At 37.1% G+C, this 25,178-nt stretch overlaps 1 protein-coding gene across 3 annotated transcripts in view; it reads left to right on the forward strand.

Annotated features, from left to right (window-relative positions):
* FSIP1 (fibrous sheath interacting protein 1) overlaps positions 1–25,178 on the forward strand; it is a 188,360-nt gene that overhangs the window by 8,361 nt on the left and 154,821 nt on the right. For all 3 annotated transcript variants that reach the window (XM_021940414.2, XM_017960512.3, XM_003900754.5), the window contains exons 3-5: positions 4,256–4,439; positions 9,174–9,328; positions 11,091–11,184. In XM_021940414.2, the coding sequence (XP_021796106.2) occupies positions 4,256–4,439; positions 9,174–9,328; positions 11,091–11,184 (433 nt within the window). The remainder of the gene's footprint in view (positions 1–4,255; positions 4,440–9,173; positions 9,329–11,090; positions 11,185–25,178) is intronic.

Here is a 25,178-nt window from a genome sequence, read left to right on the forward strand (position 1 = left end):
GCCACTGCCCCAAGTCCCTCAGAACCACAAAGCTGGTGACTAGACATGCAGAGATGGCTGCCTTTGATATTTTTCTGCCAGCTTCCTATCAGAAACTTAGGAAGATGCTTCTACCTCACATGTGCTTTCTAAATCTTGTGCAGGTTCATCTAATCAGATTATCCTAACATATGTCCAGAACCCTAGCTGTAAGTGACTTTGTACAAAATGCAGTTTTGTTTCATCTAGTCCTGTATCACTACTATATGGTGTGTTAACTCTTACAGCTTTGTAATAATTACTGATATCTGATAGTGGCTTTTCCATATTATTTTTTTTTCAGGACTGTCTTAACTATCCTTGGCTTTTTGCTCTTCTATATGTATTTTTTTTTTTTTTTTTTTGAGTCTCACTATTTTGCCCAGGCCGGAATACAATGGTGTGATCTAGGCTCACTGCAACCTCTGCCTCCTGGGTTCAAGTGATTTTCCTGTCTCGGCCTCCTGAATAGCTGGGGCTACAGGCACAAACCAATAGACCCACTTAATTTTTCTATTTTTGGTAGATATGGGATTTCACCATGTTGGCCAGGCTAGTCTTGAACTCCTGACCTCAGGCGATCCACATGCCTCAGCCTCCCAGAGTGCTGAGATTATAGGCGTGAGGCCACCGCGCCTGGACTATATGTACTTTAGATCAGTTTTTTAAGTTCTGAAAAATCCGGTTGGGGTTTTGATTGAAATTGCTTTCACTTTACAGATTAATTTGGGGAGAATTTCTAACTTTGTGATATTAAATCTTCTGATGTATTAATATTGTATCTCAATTGATCTATTAACTTTTAGTTATTGGTTAAAAAATTCACATACAATAAAATTCACTTTTTGGTGTACAGTTTTGGCAAGCAGATTGAGTGATATAACTACCATTACAGTCAAGATATAGAACAGTTTGTTCCATCATCCCTCAGAACATTTTTTCATTCTTTTACTTTGTAAATAATCCAATGTCACTCTTAATCCCTTAACATTAGTGGCCTATTCTCTGTCCCTTTTTTTTTCCTTTTCCAGAAGGTTGTATAAATGGAATCATACGTATGTAGCTTTTCACACTGGCTTTTATATCCTAGCATACATAGTACATTTGATATTCATGCATGTTAATACACGTGGCTAATTTGTTTTTTAAAAAATTTTAAATAGAGACGGGGTCTCACTAGGTTGTCCAGATTGCAAATTTTAGAATAGCATAGAATTAGTATTCCTGCTTATTTATTTCTGGGTGACAATTTTTTTTAAGTAGCAACTTCATGATATTAATACTTATACATGTTTTAATACACAGATTAATATTACTTCATTCAAGACTTATTAAAACCAGAATATCAGTGATCACGTAAACTCAGATTTTATTTCAACCTGCTAAGCTACAGGTTAAACTCTAGAATATTTATTAGCCAGTCTGAACTTTGACAATTATATTGAAAGCAGAGTTTTCAAAGTTGTGATTTGTGTTAATCAAGTTCATAGAAAATCAGCAAGGTTCGCCTTAGATTGGGGAAGAAAGCTACAAATATATTGTATGCTGACTGCTGATTGCAAATCATTCAATGTCTAGAAAACCTTACATATTGTTTGAATAATAAATCTTGGTGTGTTGGTTAGTTTTATTGCTCAGATTTGTCTTTTATTAAATTCTTACTGAATATTTTTTTTCACAGCAGAAAATGAGCTTAAAATATTAGTGTTTTAGTGACATGTGTTTAGTGATAATATATTTCTCATTCTAAAAATTTTGGCTTGTTGTTGCTTATTAATTTTTTTTTTAAAGAGCCAGTGGTTGTAATTTGTGTAAAAATCCCATGGGTTTCAAGTAGGAATCTAAATATTAGGAAGGGGTTTCATGAGGCATTTGTGTTTCCTGCGATTAAGGTAAAGGTATGGAGTAGGGGACGTGGAGCCATGAAAAATGGAGGTGGGGCTGGGCGCGGTGGCTCACGTCTGTAACCCCAGCACTGTGGGAGGCCGAGGTGGGAGGATTGCTTGAGCCCAGGAGTTCGAGACCAGCCTGGCCAACATGGTGAAGCCCCGTCTCTACTAAAAATACAAAAATTAGCCGGGTGTGGTGGTGGGCGCCTGTAATCCCAGCTACTTGGGAGGCTGAGGCAGGAGAATTGCTTGAATCCGGGAGGTGGAGGCTGCAGTGAGCTGAGATCACAACACTGCACTCCAGCCTGGTCAACAGAGCGAGACTCTATCTCAAAGAATAAAAATAGATTGGGCACGGTGGCTCACGCCTGTAATCTCAGCACTTTGGGAGGCCAAGGAGGGTGGATTGCTTGAGCCCAGGAGTTTGAGACCAGCCTAGGCAATGTGGTGAAACCCCATTTCTATTAAAAAATACAAAAATTAGCTGGGTGTGGTGTCATGCACCTGTGGTCCCAGCTAGTTGGGGAGGCTGAGGTGGGAGGATTGCTTGAGCCCAGGAGGTTGAGGCTGCAGTGAGCCGTGATCACGCCACTGCACTCCAGCCTTGGCAACAGAGTGAGACCCTGTCCAAAAGATATATATATATACACACACACACACCCACACATATATATAGAGGTGGGATGTGGTGTTAAGAATGAGGAAGAGAGAAAAATCATACATATAGACCACAGGACAGAAGAGCAAGGGGGTTAGGAATAGAGAGGCCAGTGGGCAATGGGATGGGGAAGACAGTTGGTAGCTAGTAGGGTGGGAAACTATGGGAATATTTGTGAAATTTGCTTAGTTCTCCAGCTTCACCTTTGTGCCTCATTACCTTCTGCTCTTTCTGAGTTAGGATCATATGAGATGATGGGTGTGAAAGGTCTTGGGGTACCCTGAAGTATACTATCCATCTAGTTCCCTTTTGTGTATTCTTTATTCGCCCATGTGAAACCCAGCCTCAGAGGAAGGTCTGCTAAGTTCATTTATACCAATATAAATGATGGACAGAACTTGTGCAGCTTTTCCCAGAAATGTTAGCATTTTCACAGGACAGAAGGCCTTAAGGATTAACTGGATATTGTGGAATTCCAGGCTTTTTCTGCCTTTGGCAGAAATATGTTTTTGATTAGGGAACCCTGTTTAACCACCTCCCAGATTACATAAAGTAAACACTATTTTGCTTATTTATAAATGGGGCCTTCACTAGTTTCATTTTCGGCTAGGTCTGTTTTCTGCTCTGTTAATTCATGGCAGTGAAACCTACACCATAGGGTCATTGTGAGGAGTGAATGAGGCAGGCCATGGCTGATAGTAATTCTTCCATAAATGATGGCTGTGATTATTACCACCGAGTCAGCTCAGTTCTGCTGGGTTTATGTCCTGGCTGAGGCAGGGACATACCCATGCAGGCCTGCATTCCTGGCAGTTTCATTCTCAGCACTGCCCGTGTTCCAACCTGGGGATTCATGAGGGGACTGCAGATTGTGGTGGATGGTTGAGCATGTGGTGCAGAGAGAACACAAAACCTACCGAGGGCTTAGAGCAGATGGGCTGGAGGAGACATTCTGTCTGTTGAGAAGGGAAAGGTACTCCTTTGAGAAGGGGCTGATTCTCTCTCGGAGGCCTTGTCTCTCTCTCTGGGGCTGTGTTAACTTCTGAAGTGATTTTCATCACAGTTTACCAACCCCAGGGTCTCTGATCCCTGCTTTTCCCTCACCTGGCCACGGAGGTCCTTTTCTGTTCTCTTAGGAAAACACAACTGTGTCAAGTGGTGTTTTCAAAATGAACTTTGCTAAAATGTAAAGGGATACTAAGATGAAATAGAAAAACTGTGAATATCATAGAAATAAAGAAATGACCAAAGCACAGGGTTCTGATTAGGAGACTGTCACTAGAAAGCACATCTCAACTCAGACTAACCACTTTTCAACCGTTCTGTAGCCACATGTGGCAAGTGGCTGTCGTATTAGACCTTTAACTGCCCATCCCAGTGTAAGCTCAAGGAGCAGGCCCGGTGTGCCTTATCCCAGAGCCCGGCAGATAGCAGTTCCCTTCAGGACTGATGTAGACTCTTCTCCATTATTGCTAAGGATTGCTGGAGAATGGTGCAAATGTTATTACATGGAATTGTGTAGTTAAATTATGTTTAATTAGAGTGTTATATTTCTAGAATACTTTAATGCTAGTGTATTGCATTTATGTACATTCTCCATCTGCTTCCATTAGTGTCAAAACATTCTAGAAATGTAAAGTTTTAAAAAATACAGTGTTTTCAGAAACTGTTTTTTGGAAATTATTTTTAGGTTGATACTGCAAGCAACTTGAACTCTGGTAAAGAGGACCACTCCGAAAGCAGTAATACAGAGAACAGAAGAACTAGTAATGATGATAAGCGTGAAAGCTGCTCTGAGAAAATAAAATTGGCTGAAGAGGGGTCAGATGAAGATCTGGATTTGGTTCAACATCAGATAATCCCTGAGTGTTCAGGTAGGATAATCACTAGGTGATTGGCTAATGATAATTACAAATGTTAATGATAATTACAAATGTCATATTGAAGGTGTTAGTATTACCTGTGTTTTTGTCAACTGAGTAGAAATAATAAACCAAAAAAGACATACACTATTTGTGAGCAAGTAATCACCACTTTTTATTTATAACAATATTAAGAGCCCTTAAATATACCTGTATTAGAAATATAACAAAATATGTTATTTAATAAAATATTGGGTCATTATACATTAATCAAGTAGGGAGTATTTCTGCATTTTATGATGCAATTTATTGATTTTTTGATGACTAAAATTGTAAAATAAAATATATGCTATAATTTGTGGGGATAGTCCCACCCAATAACATTTGGATTTTTAAAAAATGACGTTTTTTATAGTGATAAATTAATTCTAGTCAGATTGAATTAGAATAGTGTTTCTCAAAAAGTGGTCTGCAGAGCCATGGGGATATGGTGGGAGATGGTGTCCCTGAGACCCTTGCAGGGGCTCTGCAAGGTGAAAGCTGTTTTCATAGTAATACTGAGATGCTGTTTGCCTTTGTGTTCACCATACTGACATTTGTACTGATGGTATAAAAGGAATGGTGAGCAAAATTCCTGGTGCTTTATCATGAATCTGGACAATGGCACCAAAATGCACTAGTAGTCATTGTATTCTTTGCAACCAGGCACTGACAGGAAAAAGAAATAGCCAGTGTCACTGGCTATGAATCAGTAAAAACTATCAATTTTATGAAATTTTTACCCTTAAATATGCATCTTCTTAACATCCTGTGGGGCAAAATGGGAAGTATACATAAAGCAATTATGCTGTATGCCAAAGTTTGAAGGTTGTGTTGAAGAAAAGTACTTTTGTGATGGTTGGAGTTGAGAGCTGAACTGGCCACTTTTGTAATGGAACACCATTTTTACTTGAAAGAATGACTGACAATTATCATTCAGATGGGTATTTGGTAGACTTCTTTTTAAGAAAATAAACATGTTACTTCGAGGATAACTACTGACAGTATTTGTTGCCAATGGTAAAACTTGAGCTTTCGAGTGAAAATTACAGTTTTGGAAAACTGCATATGTCACTGTGAGGTTGATAGCTTTCCAATACTTAGAATTTTCTTATAAAAACTGGTGGCAATATTAACTGATGCCTTTGTGTAATGAAATGTGTTAACAGGTTGAAGGTCTGCATAATTTAGTTAACCACTGTTTTCCAAATGATCAATGTAGGATAAAAGATCCATTCAACATGAAATACAGATTCAGGGATTTTAATGGAACAAATACGTAAAGCTCACTGATTTGATTACAGACTTCACTTAACAGTTAACCTGTAAGAAACCACCCCTGTTAAGTTTTGGTGTAGTATCAAAGAAGACTATCCAATTATCTGAATAGGCTATTAAGTTTCTTCTTCCTTTTTTAACCATATATCTGTGTGAGGCCAAATTTTCTGCATATACTTTAGCCAAAACAACAGATTACAATAGAATGACTGTCTTCCTATGAGAATATGAGAATCCAGCTGTGTTCCCTTCATCCAGATATTGCAAATTTGAACAATACCACTCTTCTCACTAATTTTTTGACAATATAGTTATTTGTCATAAAATGTGATACTTATGTTAACATAATTAGTAATAGCATGTTTTTTTATTTTTGAAAGTGAATTAATAAGTAAATATTTACAGTACTTTTCAGTGTTGATTTCTAATATGTTCATTATCAATAGCTATAACCCACATAAGAAAAGTTACTATGGGTTCTCAATAATTTTTTTTTTTTTTTTTTTTGAGACGGAGTCTCACTCTTTCGCCCAGGCTATAGTGCAGTGGTGTGATCTCAGCTCACTGCAAGCTCTGCCTCCTGGGTTCATGCCATTCTCCTGCCTCAGTCTCCCAAGTAGCTGGGACTACAGGTGCCTGCCACCACGCTTGGCTAATTTTTTTTGTATTTTTAGTAGAGACGGGGTTTCACTGTGTTAGCCAGCATGATCTGATCTCCTGACCTCATGATCCGCCCACCCTGGCCCCCAAAGTGCTGGGATTACAGGCGTGAGCCACCGTGCCCCGCTGGGTTCTCAATAATTTTTAAGGCTGTAAAGGGGAGCTGAGAAAAAGTTTGAGAGCTGTGATTTAGAGTATGTTTGGGATGAGATCAGCTCTCACTGTTAGGTCAGGTGACTCAGGATTATGGTTTTCAGGAAACGAAGTGAAATGGGAGAGTTCCCTTATCCCCCTTGCATGATGTGTGACAGGGGTGCGGCTCACTTCTTCAGTGCCTTGCTGCTCAAACGCCTAGAGGGGGGTGCAGAGGCCTTGGGGAGTGCTTTTGGGCTCTGCCCCCACAGTAGCATCTAAGGGTGAATGTTTACAACTCCCAAAGCCCAAGTGGGAGTGTTACAGTGTGCTTTTTCAGCTTTGCTGTCTGCCGGCGGCTTGTGTTAATCAGTTGTTAGACCCTCTGCCTTATCACAGGGGCAGAGGACTTTTTGTATCCTGGGTTCTTGCTCTGGTATACTGGAAAAATCGAATCACATGTTGGCTTGGAGGATGAGTGCAAGGTTTTGTTGAGTGGTAGAGGTAGCTGTCAGTGAGATGGATGGGGAGCTGGAAGGAGGATGGAGTGGGAAGGTGGTCTTCCCCTGGAGTCGGGCTGCCCGGTGGTTGAACTCTTCTCCAGCTGCCTCTGACTGAACTCCCCTTGGCATCTGCATCGTTCCGCAGTCACTGGTTTGCCGGTGTCTGCTGGTGTGTTCCTCTATTCCTCAGCCACTTGTGTCGTGTATGCTAAAGGTCTCGGGTTTATAGGGGCACAGGATGGGGGCATGGTGGGCCAGAGCGGTCTTGGAAAATGCAATATTTGGGCGTGAAAATAGGAGTGCCTGTTCTCATTTAGGTCCATGGGTACAGGCCCAAGGGTAGAGCCCTCACCAGGGACCCTACCTTTTTCTACCCAGCACTTCCCTGTCCCCTTCCCGTATCTAAGATATTATAATTGAGGTTAGCTGTTGACACAGTTTACATTGGATTTGTTTATATGGTTTTAGTACTGAATGGGTTACTTCAAAATGCCTGCTATATAGACTACCTATGTTGACAGAGCCTGAGAATGCTAGGATTGGCAGTTGGGAATGAGAACTAGAAGGTGTTGCTTTTGAAGTACATAAGCAATAAGATTCCAGGAACCTCCTTCTTAATAGTATCAGTATTCTTTTTGGATAAGTTGCTTTCCTCTTTCTTTTTTTCCTTTAGAAGGAAATTAGGAAGTTAAGAGCAGTAGCTCGTACCTGTAATCCCAGCATTTGGGAGGCCCAGGCAGGAGTATCACTTAAGCCCAGGAGTTTAAAACCAGCCTGGGCAGCATAGTGAGACCCCCATCTCTACAAATTTTTTTTTTTCTTTTTAATTAGCCAAGTATGTTGGCATGTGCCTGTAGTCTTGGCTCTGGCTATTCAGAAGCTGATGTGGGAGAATTGCTTGAGCCCAGGAGTTCGAGGTTGCAGTGAGCTATGATCATGCCACCACACTTCAGCCTGACAGAATGAGATCCTGTCTCTCAAAAAAAAAAAAAAAAAAAAAAAAAAGAAGAAGAAGTGATGTCCATTATAGGGAAACATCACTGAACTCTTTGGGTTTTCAAAAGTTGATAAATTTGGCCTTACTTAGCACAATATGCCACTTCTAATGATCTATCCTGGGGTGGCTGAGACTTACTGTTTGAGCATTCATGCTCATTCATTGCTGGATTATCAGCTTTCATCAGATTTAAAAAGAGAGAATATCATCTGTGGCTAAGAGGCGAAGAGCTTTGGCTCTGCAGTCAGACAGATTTGGGTGGAATCTGACTGGCATTTACCTGTTATATGACCTTGGACATACGTGTAACTCAGTTACAAAATAGCTTCAGTTTACTAATTTGTAAAATGAGAACAGTGATTATACCACCTCAGAGGGTTAATATGAGCATTAAATGATATAATGCTTAAAAATAAAGCACTTAAAACTGTGCCTATCAGGTAACTCTATAAATGTTAGTTATTATTATCATTAATCATAAGTTAATGACAGAAGTTCTAAAGTGTCCTTAATTTCAAATAAGTTACTATGGATTATCTAATTATCTACAATTCAAGAACCTTTTTAGGTACTTCAAGAAATTAGAATGAAGGAAGCAGCACAGAAAAAAGATACAAGCTACATGGAGTACTTGTTTGAGTTTTTCTTCTTTCTATGTGTTGCAGCCACTTTGTGTCACTGAAGACATACGGCTTTTTACTGTAGCCATTTGTGTACACGCCTTCTCTTTCAGTTAGACTGAAGCAGCTTTAGGACAGGATTCTTGTCTTATTCTTTATTTTCTGTTTCTTAGTCATGAACATAGAAAGTGTAACAGAATGAAGGAGAAAGAATTTGGGATTTAAAATCATGAGAATCACTTCTGAGTCCAGTGCTATAATTTGTTACCTATTTGAAAGGACCCAGTTATCTCAACTGTAAAATAGAGATAACTGTCTATTTCATAGGGTTGTTAGGTAATTATATAAACAAATACATGTGAAAGCACCTTGTAAATCGAGATACATGGTACCAGTATAGTAGTTATTACTATAAGCCATAAATATTTGTTGAATGAAAGAACAAATTGTAAGAACGAAACAAAACTTTATAATTTTACTATACTTCAGACTTATTTTTACTTTCCACACAATATAGATGAACACAAATTAGAAGAATTAGATTCTCAACTTCAAGATGCTATTCAGAAGATGAAAAAACTTGATAAAATATTGGCAAAGAAACAACGCAGAGAAAAAGAAATTAAGAAGCAAGGTCTAGAAATGAGAATAAAGCTGTGGGAAGAAATTAAGGTAAGAATTCTCTAACCTTATGCTGACATGTAAGAAACAAATTCTCCTGGCTGGGCATGGTGGCTCACGCCTGTAATCTCAGCACTTAGGGAGGCCGAGGCAGGAGGATCGCTTGAGGTTGGGAGTTTGAGACCAGCCTGAACAACATAAAGAGACCCCATGTGTAAAAAAAATTAAAAAATTAGCCAGGCATGGTAGTGCGTGCTTGTCGCCCTGGCTACTCAGGAGGCTGAGGTGGGAGGATTGCTTGAGCCCAAGAGTTCAAGGCTGTGCAGTGAGCTATGATCATGTCACTGCACTCCAGCCTGGCTGACAGAGCGAGGCACTAAAAAAAAAAAAAAAAAATATATATATATATATATATATATATATATTTTTTTTATGTACATATATAATATATATTTTCTATATATATAGAAAAAAAGAATTTCCTCTATAAGTTGAGTAAGAAAATCATGGACCATGGTGTTACTGTGGCCTGCCTTTATTGCTTTATTTTGTGGAGGTGGTGGCAGTGATATGTATATGTATGTATATGAAGGAGTTATAGGGGTGATATTTTTCTGGAACCTGAGAAGAAAACTTGGTCTGTGGCATTCAGATTTCAAGCACTGCACTGGCGTGTTCATCTCCCCAGGGACAGGCCCAGGGTACCACGTCTCTTACCAGCAGCAGGCTGGTAAAGTGCTGGGCCCCTCCATCTCTGGAATAGGAAGAGGTGTAATAGCTGCTTTCATCAAGTACGTATGTCTGCTTTCTCTTCAGCAGCCTTATAGTTTGGAGATAAATAGACACAGTTTAACCCTCTGGTTAGCTTCATTAGTTGGGTAAACCTTTGTGACAAACAAGTTTTGGGGAGTTGACTGTTTCCTATGCTGGTCAAGATCTTTGGGAAGCTGTAAAGTGCTTGAGGTCTAGGACCATACTTCATTTGCTTCTATCTCAACAAATTCCTGGTGCTCCGTAACTTTCCTTGGCTGCCTTGGACCTCTTATTCTCTATAATATTGAGGGCTTGAAGTTGACTAGATGTTGGCATTGACTTGGTGTATAGCCACTGACTCATACTTGAATTTTGACCCTCAAAGCAAAGTGCCTTTAAGGTAAGGAACCGTGTGTAATAAGAGATTGGTTGTTTTTGAAAAGCCCTCCTTGAACAGTTGACTGACTTCTGGGAAAGTTTCCTAGACAATAATATGAATTAAAAATGTAGTAATTAAAAATACATTTTTATGAGGTTCCCAGGAAGTCCACTGGGATTGAAAGAAAGGAACATCCACAATGCAATGCTTTAAACTAGATAAATCATTTCTGGAAATTTTAGCAGAAAAAGTTAGCCTATCACTTTTTCCTATTGAATCTTCAAGTTTTTATTTCCTTTGAAGCAAGAATTATAAATGGAAACATAATAAAATAGAGTAACAATCTTGAAATGTCTGAAATTTTTTAATTTGATGGTGTATCTTTAGGTTACTCACTAATTATAAAAATATCAAGCAGAAACTTATGATACTTTAAGCAAGGTAATTATCATATAATGATAGGTATATACTCTGACTCTATCTGGGAATATCCGTTGACAGAATTTTGTGAGAACAGAGAACATTTACAGATTTCTTCAAAAGAAAAAAAAAAAAAAAGAAAAAAAGCCTGAGACTTCTCGTTTGTATGTATGTGACTGGGAGCTGTGTTGGAATTTAAAAAATCAATGATTATAGTTGCCTTCTTTTCCTATGTTTAAATTTAAATTTTTCTTTCATTAGTCTGCAAAATATAATGAAGCTTGGCAAAGTAAAGAGGAGATGGAAAATACAAAAAAATTTTTATCTCTGACTGCTGCGTCTGAAGAAACTGTTGGTGAGTAGATGGAGATGTCATTCAGCTTTGTTTTTATCTGAGTCATAGAATGTTTGGATTACAGTAAAATTCCCAATCCAGTTTTTCTGTCCTGTTCTTTGTGAGTTTGACTGTTCTTTAAGGAAATAATTGATCACATTAGGTAGGATTATATGAAACTACTCCAAGCTTAGATATGTTTCGGTGTCTTTAAGTGTTTGTGTCTGCTTGACAGTAAGGGGGACAGGGCAGGGACAAACTGGGAAACAGACAGAAGTGTGTCATTGCCTTTACTTCCTGTCTCTTTTAGGTGTCTGTAGATCCCACTTTCTGCATACAATTCCCTAACTGCTTACGAGCCTGTGGAACGCCTTTTGTTAAAATCTGTGACTGATGTGTCTTATTTCCTGGTCTCTCACAGTCCTGAGATGAACCAATTCTGCACATTTATTTCTACCTTTCTCGTTTGTTTCTATGTTTATTTGTGAATCTTCTTTTTTGAAAACAGAAATATTATGGAGTCATGTAACCTTTAACCCATTTATATGATGGTGAAAATTTTAGGGATTAGAAACATTTTGTATTTTTATATATCCTAGTTGAAACATCAAAAAATACTAGTCTGGCCTATATTAAATTCATCGATCATTTACTTTTTGCATCTTCTGTTTTGTTACAGAAGTAACACGTGTAATCTATGTAAGAAAACATTGGTTAAACAAAAATATTACTATCAGCTAAATTCTCAACTTGTGGAGATAACCACTATTTTAGTTTACTATTTACCTTTCGAGATGTGTTTAATGCAAATATCCATATATATATTTTGAGAAGAAAAATAGGATCAAATTATATATGTATATGGTATTTTGTAACCTTTTCCCGACTAATTTGTATTTCTGGAGCACCTTTAGCTGTCAGTAATAGATGTGTGTGGTCGTTTGTTTCCAAACAGCTGTCATTACTTCCTTCTCTTTATTTGTGTTCATTCTCCTCCTCATTTAGAGATGGAGTCCTTTTCTCCCTCCCATTTCAGTCTTGGCTAGCCTGGAACAACTTTGATTGATATATTACAGCAAAAATGACACTATGCCATTTCCAGGCCTTGTCTTTAAGAAGACAGGCAGTTTCTGCTTCTCGTCGAATGCTCACTCAGAGGAAAGCCAGCCACTATGTAAGAGGTCAGGCTGCCCAAGGTTGCCATGCTGTGAGAGGCCCCAGGCAAGCCATATGGAGGGGCTATGCAGAGAGAAGACGACTGTAGCCAGTTCCTGGCTATCATGATTTTGGTAATGTCTCTCTCAAATTCATGTCCACTTGGAACCTTGGAATGTGTCTTTTTTTGGAAATAGGGTCTTTGCAGAGACTTAGTTAAGATGAAGTCTTATTGGATTAGCATGGGCCTTCAAAAAAGAGGAGAGGACACAAAGAGACATAGAGACACAGGGAAGAAGGCTGTGTGAAGATAGAGGGATGTAGCCACAAGCCAAGGAATGCAAGGATTGCTGGAACCCAAAAGAAGCTAGGAAGATGCAAGGAACAATTCAGAAGGAATGCTCTGCTGACACCTTGATTTCAGATATCTAGCTTCTAGAACTGTAGGGAATACATTTCCGTTGTTTGCAGCCACCCAGCCTGTGGTAAATTGTTATAGCAGCCCTAGGAAACCGATACACTGACTATTCAACAGTTTCAATGCAGACACTGAATAAAGGAGCAAGCTTGGACATTTCAGCTCCACCAAACACAATGCAGAGAATAACCAAGGCTAGATATATGGCCCCCTGACCTACTCCAAACATCTCCAGCCAAAGGGAGCTACCCAGCCATCTGAGGCCCCATTCAGAGTGGAGCAGAGATAAATTGTTCCTGCTGTGTCCATCAAATTCCTGACCCACAGAAACAAGAGCATAATAAAATGTTCACTGTTTTATGCCATTAACTTAAAAAATTTTTTATTGTAAATTGACAATTTATATTTATGGGGTACAAAGTGATATTATGATTTATGAATACAATATAGAATAATTAAATCGAGCTAATTAGCCTATCCATCACCTCAAATACTTAACATCTTTTATGGTGAGACCATTTGAAATTTAGTCTCTTAGCAATTTTGACATGTACAATACATCATTATTGATGCCATTCACCATGCCATGTAATAGATCTCAAAGAAAAACTCTTATTCCTCCTGTCTGAGACTTTGTACCCTTTGGCCATTATTTTCTCATTTTCCCATCCTCCAGCTTCTGGTAACCACCATTCTACTCTGCTTCTCTGAGTACAATTGTTTTGGATTCCACATATAAATGGGAACATGTAATATTTGTCTTTTTGTGTCTGGTTTATGCTTGGCATAATGTTCTCTAATTCTATTCATGTTGTTGCAGATGATAGAATTTCCTTCTTTTGAAAGACTGAAAAGTACTCCATGGTGTATATATACCACATTTTCTTTATCCATTCATCTGTTGGTGGATACTTAGGTTATTCTGTAACTTGGCTATTGTGAGTAGTGCTGCAGTGAGCATGGAAGAGCAGACATCTCTTTGACAAACGAATTCCAAAGCTTTTGGGTAAATGCCCAGAAGTGGGATTTCTGGATCATATGGTAATTCTATTTTTTGTTTTTTGAGAATCCTCCATACACTTTTCCATAATGGCTGTAGTAATTTACATTCCTACCAACAGAATGCAAGGGTTTCCTTTAATCCACATCCACACCAACACTTTATCTCTTGTGTTTTTGGTGATAGCCATTCTGACAGGAGTGAGATGATATTTCATCATGGTTAATTTATATTTCCTGAATGATTAGTGAGGTTGAGCATTTTCTGCGTATTTGTTGTATGCCATTAAGTTTTGGTTTTTACTTTTTATTTTGAAATAATTTTAAATTTATGGGAAATTTGCATAAGTAGTACAGAATTCCGTATACCCTTCCCCCCAGCTTCTCCTAATCTTACATAACCATAGTGATCGAAACTCAGAAATCAACATTGGTGTAATACCATTAATTAAAGTATAGACTTTCTTAAAAATTTACCAGGTTTCCCACTAATGTCCTTTTTACTTACTAGTATCCAATCCAAGATCCCATGTTACATTTTGTTGTCATGTCTCCTTAATCTCCTCCACTCTGTGATAGTTCCTCAGTGTTTCCTTGTCTGTCGTGATGTTGACCCTTTTGGAGAGTATTGGTCAGCTGTTTTGTGAAATATCCTTCAGTTGTGGTTTATGTGATGTTTTCTCATGATTAGATGAAAGTTATGAATTTTGGCAAGCATGCTCTGGAAGTTATGTGCCCTTCTCAGTCGATCACACTTGGTGTACCTGATGCTGTTATATATCGTTATTGGTAATGTTTCACCTTGATAGCTTTGTTAAGATGGTGTCTGCTGGTTTTCTCCACTGTAAAATTACTATTTTTTAATTTTACAATTAATACATATCTTGGGGGAGATACTTTAAGACTATGCAAATATCCTGTTTCTTCTCCAGCTTTCACCTACTAATTTCAGCATCAATAAGTATTATTGCCTGAAATAATTATTACCGTATGCCACTAGATTTGGGGTGATTTTTTAATGCAACAATAGATAACTGGAACAATGTACGTCAGCATTACTTTTAATGATTATACATTAATTCATTAGATGGATGTGCCATTATTTGTTTAACTAATACCCTTCTATTGAACATTTAGATTATTCCTTTAGGTTTTCAGTTTTTAAAATTGCACATAATGTTGCAGTGACACCGTTAGTCAATTATTGCAACGATTACCTTCTGTGGTACGCTGAAAAAAATTCACCTCAATCCCCAAGAGATTTCTATGTCCAATCTCTAGAGCCTGTAAATGTTACCTTATTTGGAAAAAGGGTCTTTGCAGATGTGATTAAGTCCTGGAATATTGAGATGGGCCCTAAATTCCATCATAGGTAGCCTTATCAGAAAGAGATGGGGGGAGAAGAGGTAGATAAGGAAGAGGAAAAGGTGCTGCAGAGACGGAGGCAGAGATTGGAGCGATGCAGCCTCAAGCCTGCTGGCAACCACCAGATGCCGGAAGAGGGAGGAACAGAATCTCCTCTAGAACCTCTGGAGGGAATGTGGCACTGTTGACACCTTGATTCTGGATTTCTGGCCTCTAGAACTGTGAGAGAATAAAATTCTGTTGTTTGAAGCCACCAAGTTTGTGGTAATTTGTTAGGGCAGCTATAGAAAATGGGTATACTTTGGAATACATTCCTATAAGAGAAATACTTAGTCCAGGGTTGAACTTTCACAAGATTTTTATTCACATTGACTTATTGAAATCAAGTTAGATTCTTACCACATTGTATCTGAATGTTGTTTTCTATGCCAACAACAATGGATTTTGTAGTTATTTTTAAGCTTTTTTTTTAAAAGTGGAATCACAATAATTTGTATTTCTCTGATTATCAGGGAGGTTATATATTTCTTTTGTTTAGCCAAGTTGTGAGTTACCTAGTCATGTCTTAGGCTCTTTTATAAAGTGAGGCATACTTTATTGATTTGAAAGACGTTTTTAAATATTAAGGATATTAATTCTTTGTCACAAATACCAAAACATTTTTCTTTTTTTTTAATTTAAATTTAATTTTTTAAATTTCTTGCTCTAGTCATTTATTTTATGTTATCATTCATTGGTACTCTGCTTTTAAAGGCCTTTTATGTCTCAAGATTATATAAAAATATATATTTTCCTTTCATCAGTTATAATTTAATGAAAAAATTTAAATATTAACCCACATGAAATTTATTTTGGTATTAGATATGAGGTAGATAGTTGATTTAGTTTTTTCCCCCAATTTGCTAACCAGCTATTCCAAGACCTGTTATTAGATAATCCATCATTTCCCCACTTATTTGAAGTGCTAACTTTATCATGTACGAACTGGGTTTGTTTCAAGGTTTTCTATTTTATTCCGTTAAAATTTCTGTCTGTGCTGATGTTAATACCACTCTATTTTGATTATTGTGTCTTTGTAATACATTTTATTAGGGCAGTATTTTGGAATAACATGTTTTTCTCAAATCTGTTTTTTTCTGAGTTTAGCAACTACATTATTTTTTAAAAAAGATAGTGCAAGAGCACCTCTAAAGCTATAGCTTATGAACTGCTTTTTAATTTATTTAAATGTCTAAAGACCAGTATATGAACGTAGCCTGTTTGGAAAAGTACAACTTACTAATGTATTTCCTTCAATGTTTATCAGGAATTCTACACCTTCCTAGAAATAAGACTACACCCCTTATTCCCAAAAGCAAAAACAAAAACAAAAACATGGACAGTGTCAGGAATGAGATTCTGGATGTCATAGTATCTCAGCATCTATAGTTTGGAAACCAGGAGTCAAATACTGATTTTTCTAGTGGATAGGGCTTTTCTGAAAGACCACACCTGCTTGTGGTTGACTCTGGAGCAAGCAGTGTAAGACAGGCCACTCTGTAAGTGGATCTGTGGTGGCCTTTTAACATTAACCTTTTCAGTCACAGAGTTCACTACCCAGTGAACTTTTGGTCCTGGAAGGCAAGACATTTGTTTTCAGTTGCCCTTTTTTCAAAACCAAATCAAAACTATACAATATGTTTAATTTTTAAAGCTCCTGGCATGTATATTTGGCTTCAATCTAGGTTCACATTGTATTTCTGGAGTCACGTGACGGCTGCAGGCCCTTTAGACACTTCCCATAATGTTAGATTAGTCCTGATGTTCTAACATGGAAATTAAGTGGACTTAATGATATGAAAGCTGGACCTACAAGGGGCTCGAAAGCTATGTTGGGAGAATCATTGTTTTAAACATGATGACATTATTAAAGCGTCAGATTTTAGATTCTGACTTCTTGGTTATTATGTATTGGCAGTGTGTACAAAACAGGTAAGATGCTCAAAAGCAGGGTCAATGTTAAAGGAAAAGGGAATACAAGATACTGTTAGGTGAACCAGATGTCTGTTTCCCTTCACTCTTGCTACTGACTATCTTAATTAGTTCACAGTTGACCGGTTCACCAAAATAAAGAGGTAACATTATTGTATTACTGGCTTCTTCAGATTTAATTAGAATCTCTTTTTGATGATTGTTCTTTTACAGAAAAGCCAAATTCCTTAATGAAATTTCCTGCTTGCTGTTTACTTCATAGACATACGTTTTGGAGTCACTTACTGCGATACATATCTGTTTTTTTTTTTTAATCTTAAAAAAGTAGTTAGCATTTTACTTTAGGCTGCATTATTAACCTAATTACATTAATTTTTTTTGGACTACATAACTATTACCTTATTCTAAAAGAGGAAACTTTTGGAATAATCAGCTTAAATTTGTTGTTATTAGTAGAATATTTTCACTGCAAGTATGAAAGAAATAATTAGAAACACAAGAGTCCAGTTTGACCTCATGCCATGGATTTTTTGAAAGTCTCATATTCCTGCTATTTCAACATAGGCACTATCATAAGGTGGTATGAAACTACTTATATCTGTTCTACACTGAGATGAATTTCCCATTACTCATTGGATCTCAGCTACTGTTTTAATGAGAAATGTATAAAAATTTAAAAATACTTTAATCAATCATATATAGTCATAAATTTCTAAATAAAATATTTTTAGAAGTGTTATTAGGAAAACAGGAAAATTTTGCCTTTTTTCCCTCTATGATAATTTTTTGTTACCAGCACAGTTTAAGGCACTTGTAAATTGCCAGTAGGTGGCAGCATCTAGTTACAATAAGTACTTTAAAAAGCCTTAAAGCACTTTTAAAAAATTTGAAGCTCCTGGATTATATATTTGGCTTAAACCTGTAGAGCTCACATTGTATTTCTGGAGTCACGTGACTGCTGTAGGCCCTGTAGACAATTCCTGTAATGTGAGATTAGTCCTGATATTCTAACATGGAAATTAAGTGGACTTAATGATATGAAAGCTGGAGCTGCAAGGGACTTGAAAGCTATGTTCAGAATCATTTTAAGCATGACCACATTATTAAAGCCAGACCTATTTCAGCGTATCTACCAACATACCCAAACATACTTTCTTTTCATTTTTTCTCTTTAAACGAAGGGAGAAAGTCTTAGGATGGGTATTTTTCTTTTCTAGTCAGTTTTATCCTCTTATTTAAGAGTTAGCTTCAGGTTGGGTGTGGTGGTTCATGGGTGTAATCCTAGTGCTTTCAGAAGTGGAGTCAGGAGGATTGCCTGAAGCCAGGAGTTTGAGAGCAGCCTGGGCAAGATAGCGAGACCTTGTCTGTACAAAATATTTAAAAATTAGCCAAGCATCAGGAGGCTGAGGTGGGAGGATTGCTTGAGCCCAGGAGTTTGAGACTGTAGTCATGCCATTGCTCTGCAGCGTTTGTGACTGTGTGAAACCCTATCTCCAAGAAACAAACAAACAAACAAACAATTAACTTTAAGGACTTTGGGCTGATGGCTGAATGACAATTTCCAACCTGTTTTCAGCTTCCAAAACACAAAAACCATCCCAGTTCGCTTGTAGCATCACCAATAAGCAACAGCAAATAAATGAAAAAAATAACTGTGTTTGGATAGTGCATTTACTTTTATTTATAGGTACTAAACACAAAAGAGGCCTTGACTCCAAGAAAAAGTTGAAAACAACATTAAATTGATTTATATCACATTTGAACCTTATAATCCAGACATATTAACCTCAACTTTACTGGGATTTTGAAGTAAACAATATTGTACTTGCTAGAGATCTCTGAAATATTTTAAAAGTCTGTCCCATCCCATTACTGAGGGGTCACTTTTGGGTTTTCTTAGAGGCATGTTGCAAAAATCAAAACTCTTTACATCGCCAGGAGTTTTCCCTTAGTTTCTATCGTTTATCTAATGAATACAGGTAGAATTCAATATTCTTTGAGACAAATACATCTAGTGACAGGGTTGCTTACTGTCTGCTTTTGATAGAGGTTATTCTTTTTGTCTTTGTCACATTTTTCTCTCGTGTTTCCAGCTCCAAATATATAAATGCATATAAACACAAAACATAAACATCGTAACCAATTAGGCTTTTTAAAATTTGAGAATACTTCTTTCTAGGTGCCTTTTCTGTGAGATTCATATATGTGATACTTCTGCTTTTGGATGCTTGGTTAAATACTCAAAGAAAATTTGGTAGTCTCTTTCTACTCTGATATGCAGAGGACAGAGGGAGGAAATCACATAACTGTGCTGACTGACACAGGTAAGGATTTTGGTTTTTGGTTTCGTTGGAGTCTCAGCATTGCTTAGCAATCTCTGTTGCATTCTCCAAAATGGTGATTCCAAACTGTTACTAACTGCTTCGTCTCCCATCTTCTGCGAGACCTTCCTTCACTGTGTTGTTTGGTCTTCCTTCCCAGAGAAAATGAATCTACAGGGTAGGAATCCCGTCAGATTCTTTCCTTCTGTTTCTAAGCTTCATCCTGACTATGCTCATCCATCCCCTGCCTCTTCCCTCTAAGTTTACATGAAGGGAAGGTACTCTTATTCTCTGAGGCCAGAATCAGTAACATCCCATCGCTTTCACTGGCTGTTGGTTTGTCAGCCATTCCATTTTTCATCTGGAGCTTTTTTAGAGTAAGGTTTAAAAAAACGAGGAAAAAGGCTTCAATCTCTCTGGCTCTTTTCCTTCAACTTACCATGTTTAACTCTTCTAGTCCTAAAACAGAATCGAAAAGCCGCTGAACCAGTGAATGACCAGCAAAACATACAAATAAGCCTTTTTCCTCATTTTTTTTGAACCTTACTCTAAAACAGACACCACTCAGTTTCCCTCTTCTCCTTAAAGGTCAGACTTGTTGAGAGAATAGTCCACATCTCTTGGTGCTACCTGGTCAACTTCCATTTACTTCTTAACTTTTCCATGTCTGTATTTTCTACTGTCACACTATGGAAGCTGCTTCATCAGTGGTCCTCCTAAATTCGAAATCTAATGGCATACCTCCAGTTTTGATTGTACTTGACATCTTTAAAGAATCTGAGACAATGACCTCTCATAGCATAGTACATTTTTTACTGGATTTATTATTCCCTGCTGGTTTTCTTCTTTTTCTTTCCTTCTTCCTCCCTATTGTTGAAACCTATTCCTTCTTTTATATGTTTTCTCTGCTTTGGTTAATGGTTTCATCACCCACCTAGTCTTCTAAACTGGAAACTCAAGAGCCAGCCTGAGTTCCTCCCTCATTGTTCCTTTACACTTCTTCCCTGAGTTCCCCCAATGAGTATTTTTTCTGCCCTATCTGTATCTGACCGGGTTTTTTTTTTTAAACCCCCATTATTAAATGGTTTGATCTCAGCATTTCTCTATCAGACTATTCAAACAGCTTTCAGTCTTGCCTCCATGGTGTCATTATTTTCTTGCAAGATCATTGTACTGGTTATCTAGTGCTGTGTAACAAATTACCCCTAAAACATGGCAACCTAAGCCAACAAACATTTATAATCTCACAGTTTCTGTGGGCCAGGAATCTGGGAGCATCTTAGCTGGGTGGTTCTGACTCAGGATCCCTTGTGTCAAATGGTTGCCAGGGCTACAGCCATTTGAAAGCTTTACTGGAGTTGGAGAATTGGCTTCCAAGCTCACTCACATGGTTGTTTGCAGACCTCAGTTTCTTGCTACCTGTGGGCTGGAGACCTTAGTTTCTTACTACACGAACTCTTCCATAGGATGCGTGCGTGTCCTCACAACATGGTAGCTGACTTCTAGAGCATGTAGTAAGTGCTCAACAAATTGAGTTATTATTAGTATTCCTGTGATTACTAGACAGTACTGCATCAACAGGGACACGGTATGTGTCTCTTATATTATCGTTTATATGTCAAGGAATTTCTGCAGGTTTCATACATCTATTAGCTATGCATAGGTCTTATATATCTTTTTATTATTACCCTGATTGGTGTTTAGCCCATCATATTTATAAAGGGTTATTAATGACATAGTGACTTTTTACACATTTATAATTTATTTTCTATTTGTACATTTAACTAAATTATATTATTAATTCTAATTATTTTTACTTGTTTACCTTGTTTTAGTTTGTGAACATATCATCAGGAAATAATGTTAATGTTTGTGTCCTTTTTAACAGTTATTCCTATGCTGAGAACTATAAGAACTAAGTGTTGAAATTTATTGAATGCATTTCAATATATATTTAAATATATATAAACATATATAAATATATATATGTTTTAAAATTAATAGCTTTAAATGCTAAATGAGTCTTTTATTCCTGCACCAACCCTTCTTAGTTATGGAAGATTATCCTTTTAATTTAGTACCAGATTTAAAGGGATGAATTTATTCAGATTTTTTGCATCCATATTTATAAGCCAGGTTAGTTGTATTTGCGTGTGCACACACAGGTGTGTGAAATGTTTGTTATGGTATAGGGGGTGTAGTTGGGGGTGGAGAGTAGATGTATGTATGTTTGCTTTGTCAGGCTGTGTGAACTTCATAAAATGAATGGGGGTGGCTGCTCACTTATTTCTATGATTTGCAACAGTTTATATAACACAGGGATTATCTGTTCCCTTAAAATTTGAAAGATTTCACTGGAAAAACCATCTGGTTCAGATAATTTCTTGGAGGCAATTCTCTAACTCTTTTCTCAGCTGCTGTCATATTTACTATTCTATTTCAGGTTACTAGCTATTCTGGAGTCAATTCTGGCAGTGCATCCATGTCACTAAGATTTTAAAGTATCCACTTCACGAAGATTTAAAAATGTACTAATATACAATCTCAGATAGTATTTTAAATAATAATTCTTTTTCATATTGTTTGTACCTTCTCTTTATCTCTAATTTGGTTCATGTTTTCCTCAATCTTTTTAATCTGGAAGTTTTTTCTAAACTTTTTATTTGGGCACAGTTTTACATTCACAGAAAAATTATGAATATGGTGCAGAGATTTCCCCTACGCCTACCCTTAGTTTCCCTTATTATGAACATCTTGCATTTGTATGGTTCATTTGTTTCAATTAGTGAACAATTTTGGTACATTCACATTTCCTTAACTTTTACTTAATGTCCATTTTTTGTTCCACAATCCCATCCAGGATGCCACATTCCATTTAGCCCTCATGCCTCCTCAATCTACTGTTGGCTGTGACACTTTCTCAGACTTTTCTTATTTTTGATGACCTTGACAGTTTTGAGTAGTACTGGTCAGGTATTTTGTAGAATGTCCAGCAGTTGGAATTTACCTCATGCTTTCCTCATGATTAGACTTGAGAGTGTGTGTTTCGGGGAGGAAAACCATGGAGTTACAGGGTCATTTTCATTACATCATATTATTAACACTGCTATTCATGTTAACTCTGATCACCTGGCTGAGGAAATATTTGTAAGATTTTTCCACTGTAAAGTTACCGTATTTCCCCCTTCTTTTCCACACTGTACTCTTTGGAAAGAAATTGCTATTTGCAGCCCTGCTTAAGGAGTGGTGCTGGGAAAACTGGCTAGCCATAGGAAGAGGGATAAAACTGGACCTCTACCTCTTACCATGTACAGAAATCAACTGAAGATAGATTAAAGATTTAAATGTAAGACCCCAAACTGTAAAAATTCTAGAAGAAAACCTAGGAAATACTCTTCTGGATATTGGCCTAGGCAAAGATTTTATGACTGCATTCTCAAAAGCAATTGCAACAAAAACAAAAATTGACAATTGGAACCTAATTAAACTAACTTCTGTGCGGCAAAAGAAAATATCAATACAATAAACAGACAACCTATAAAATGGGAGAAGGTATTTGCAAACTGTGCCTCCAACCAAGGACTATTATGCAAAATCTATAAGGAATTGAACAAACAAAAACCAAATAACCCCATTAAAAAGTGGGCAAACGACATGAAGAGACACTTCTCAAAAGAATACAAGTGTATGAAAAAAGGCTTAACACCACTAATCATCAGAGAATTGCAAAGAAAAACCACAATGAGATACCATCTCACACAAGTCAGAATGACTAGTATTAAAAAGTGAAAAAATAACAGGCATTGGTGAGGCTGCAGAGTAAAGGAAATGTTTGTACACTGCTGGTGGAAATGTAAATTAGTTCAGCCATTGTGGAAAGCAGTTTTGAGATTTCTCAAATAACTAAAAATATAACTACCATTCAACCCAGCAATCCCATTCCTGGGTGTATACCCAAAGGGAAATAAATTGTTCTACCAAAAAGACACCTGCACACATATGTTCATCACAGCACTATTCATAATAGTAAAGATGTGGAACCAACCTAGATGCCCATCAATGGTGGATTTGATAAAGAAAATGTGGTTTATATATACCATGGAATACTATGCAGCCATAAAAAAGAACAAAATCGTGTCCTTTGTGGCAACATGGATGCAGCTGGAGGCCATTATCCTAAGTGAATTAACACAGAAACAAAACTAGACATTGCATGTTCTCACTTACAAGTGGGAGCTAAACCCTGGGTACCCATGGACGTAAACATGGGAACAGTAGATGCCAGGGACTCCATAAGGAGGGAAGGAGAGATGGGGCAAGGGTTGAAAAACTTTCTATTGAGTACTATGTTTACTATCTGGGTGATGGGATCAATAAAAATCCAAACCTCAGCGTCATGCAGTATACCCTTGTAACAAGCCTGTAGTGTACCCCCGAAATCTAAAATACAAATAAAAATTAAAAAAATGATGAAAGCATCATTGCTATGAATTTGTTTCTGAACATAGCTTTATCTCTATAGCATACTCCTGTATGTGGTATCATCATTTTCATTATTTTCCACAAGACGTTACCATGTTTTTATTTCCTCATTGATCTAATAGTTACTTAGAAAATGATGATGACTTTCTTTTCTTCTCCAGAATTTTGTATAAGTCCTATATTTTAAAAATGAATATAAAGTCTCATAATATTGTCATGGTTTTGATATTTTTAAAAATAAATTTTACTGTGTATATTTAAGGTATACAACATGATATGAGATACATATATGTATATCTATAAATATATGTAGTAAAATGTTTACTATAGTGAAACAAATTAACGTATCAGTCACCTCACATAGTTACCCATTTCCTCTCCTCAACCCCCCATCATGGGAAGAGCAGCTGTAATCTACTCATTTAGCAAAATTCCTGAATGTAATACACTATTATCAATTATAGTCCTTGAGCTGTACATTAGATCTTTAGACTTGTTAGTCCTACATATCTGCTACTTTTTATCCTTTGACCTACATTTTCCCATTTCCTCCCAGTGTTCCCTCCCCAGGTAATCATTGTTTTATTTCCTTTCTCTGTATATTTGACTTTTTCCTTTTTTTTTGAATTCCACATATAAGTGAGATCATACAGTATTTTTTTTTCTGTGTCTGCCTTATTTCACGTAGTATTATGTCCTCCAGGTCTACCCATGTTGTGGCAAATGGCAGGTCCTCCTTTTTTAAGGCTGAATAATATTCCTTTGTGTGTGTGTGTGTGTGTGTGTGTGTGTGTGTGTGTGTGTGTTACAGTTGCTTTATCCATTCATCTGCCAATGGCCACCTGGTTTGTTTCCATATCTTGGCTATTGTGAATGATGGTGCAATAAACATGGGTGTGCAGATGTCTTTATGAGGTGGTGATTTCATTTTCTTTGGGTATATACCCAGAAGAGGAATTGCTGGGTCGTATGGTAATTCTTTCTATTTTTAATTTCTTTAGAAATCTTCATACTGTTTTTCATAATGGCTCCACCAATCTATATTCCCTCAAACAGTATACAAGGGTTCCCTCTTCTCCACATCCTCACCAATAATTTGTTATCTCCTGTCTTTTTTATAATAGCTTTCCTAACAAGGTGTTATCTCACAGTAGTGTTGATTTACATTTCCCTGATGATTAGTGATGTTGAGCACCTTTTCATATTGTTGGTCATTTTTATATTTTCTTTGAAAAAGTATCTATTCACCTTGCCCATTTTTAATCAGGCTATATTTTCTTGCTATTGAGTTGTATGAGTTCTTT

Source organism: Papio anubis, chromosome 7, assembly GCF_008728515.1.
Source record: "Papio anubis isolate 15944 chromosome 7, Panubis1.0, whole genome shotgun sequence".
NCBI classification, from domain to species: domain Eukaryota; kingdom Metazoa; phylum Chordata; class Mammalia; order Primates; family Cercopithecidae; genus Papio; species Papio anubis.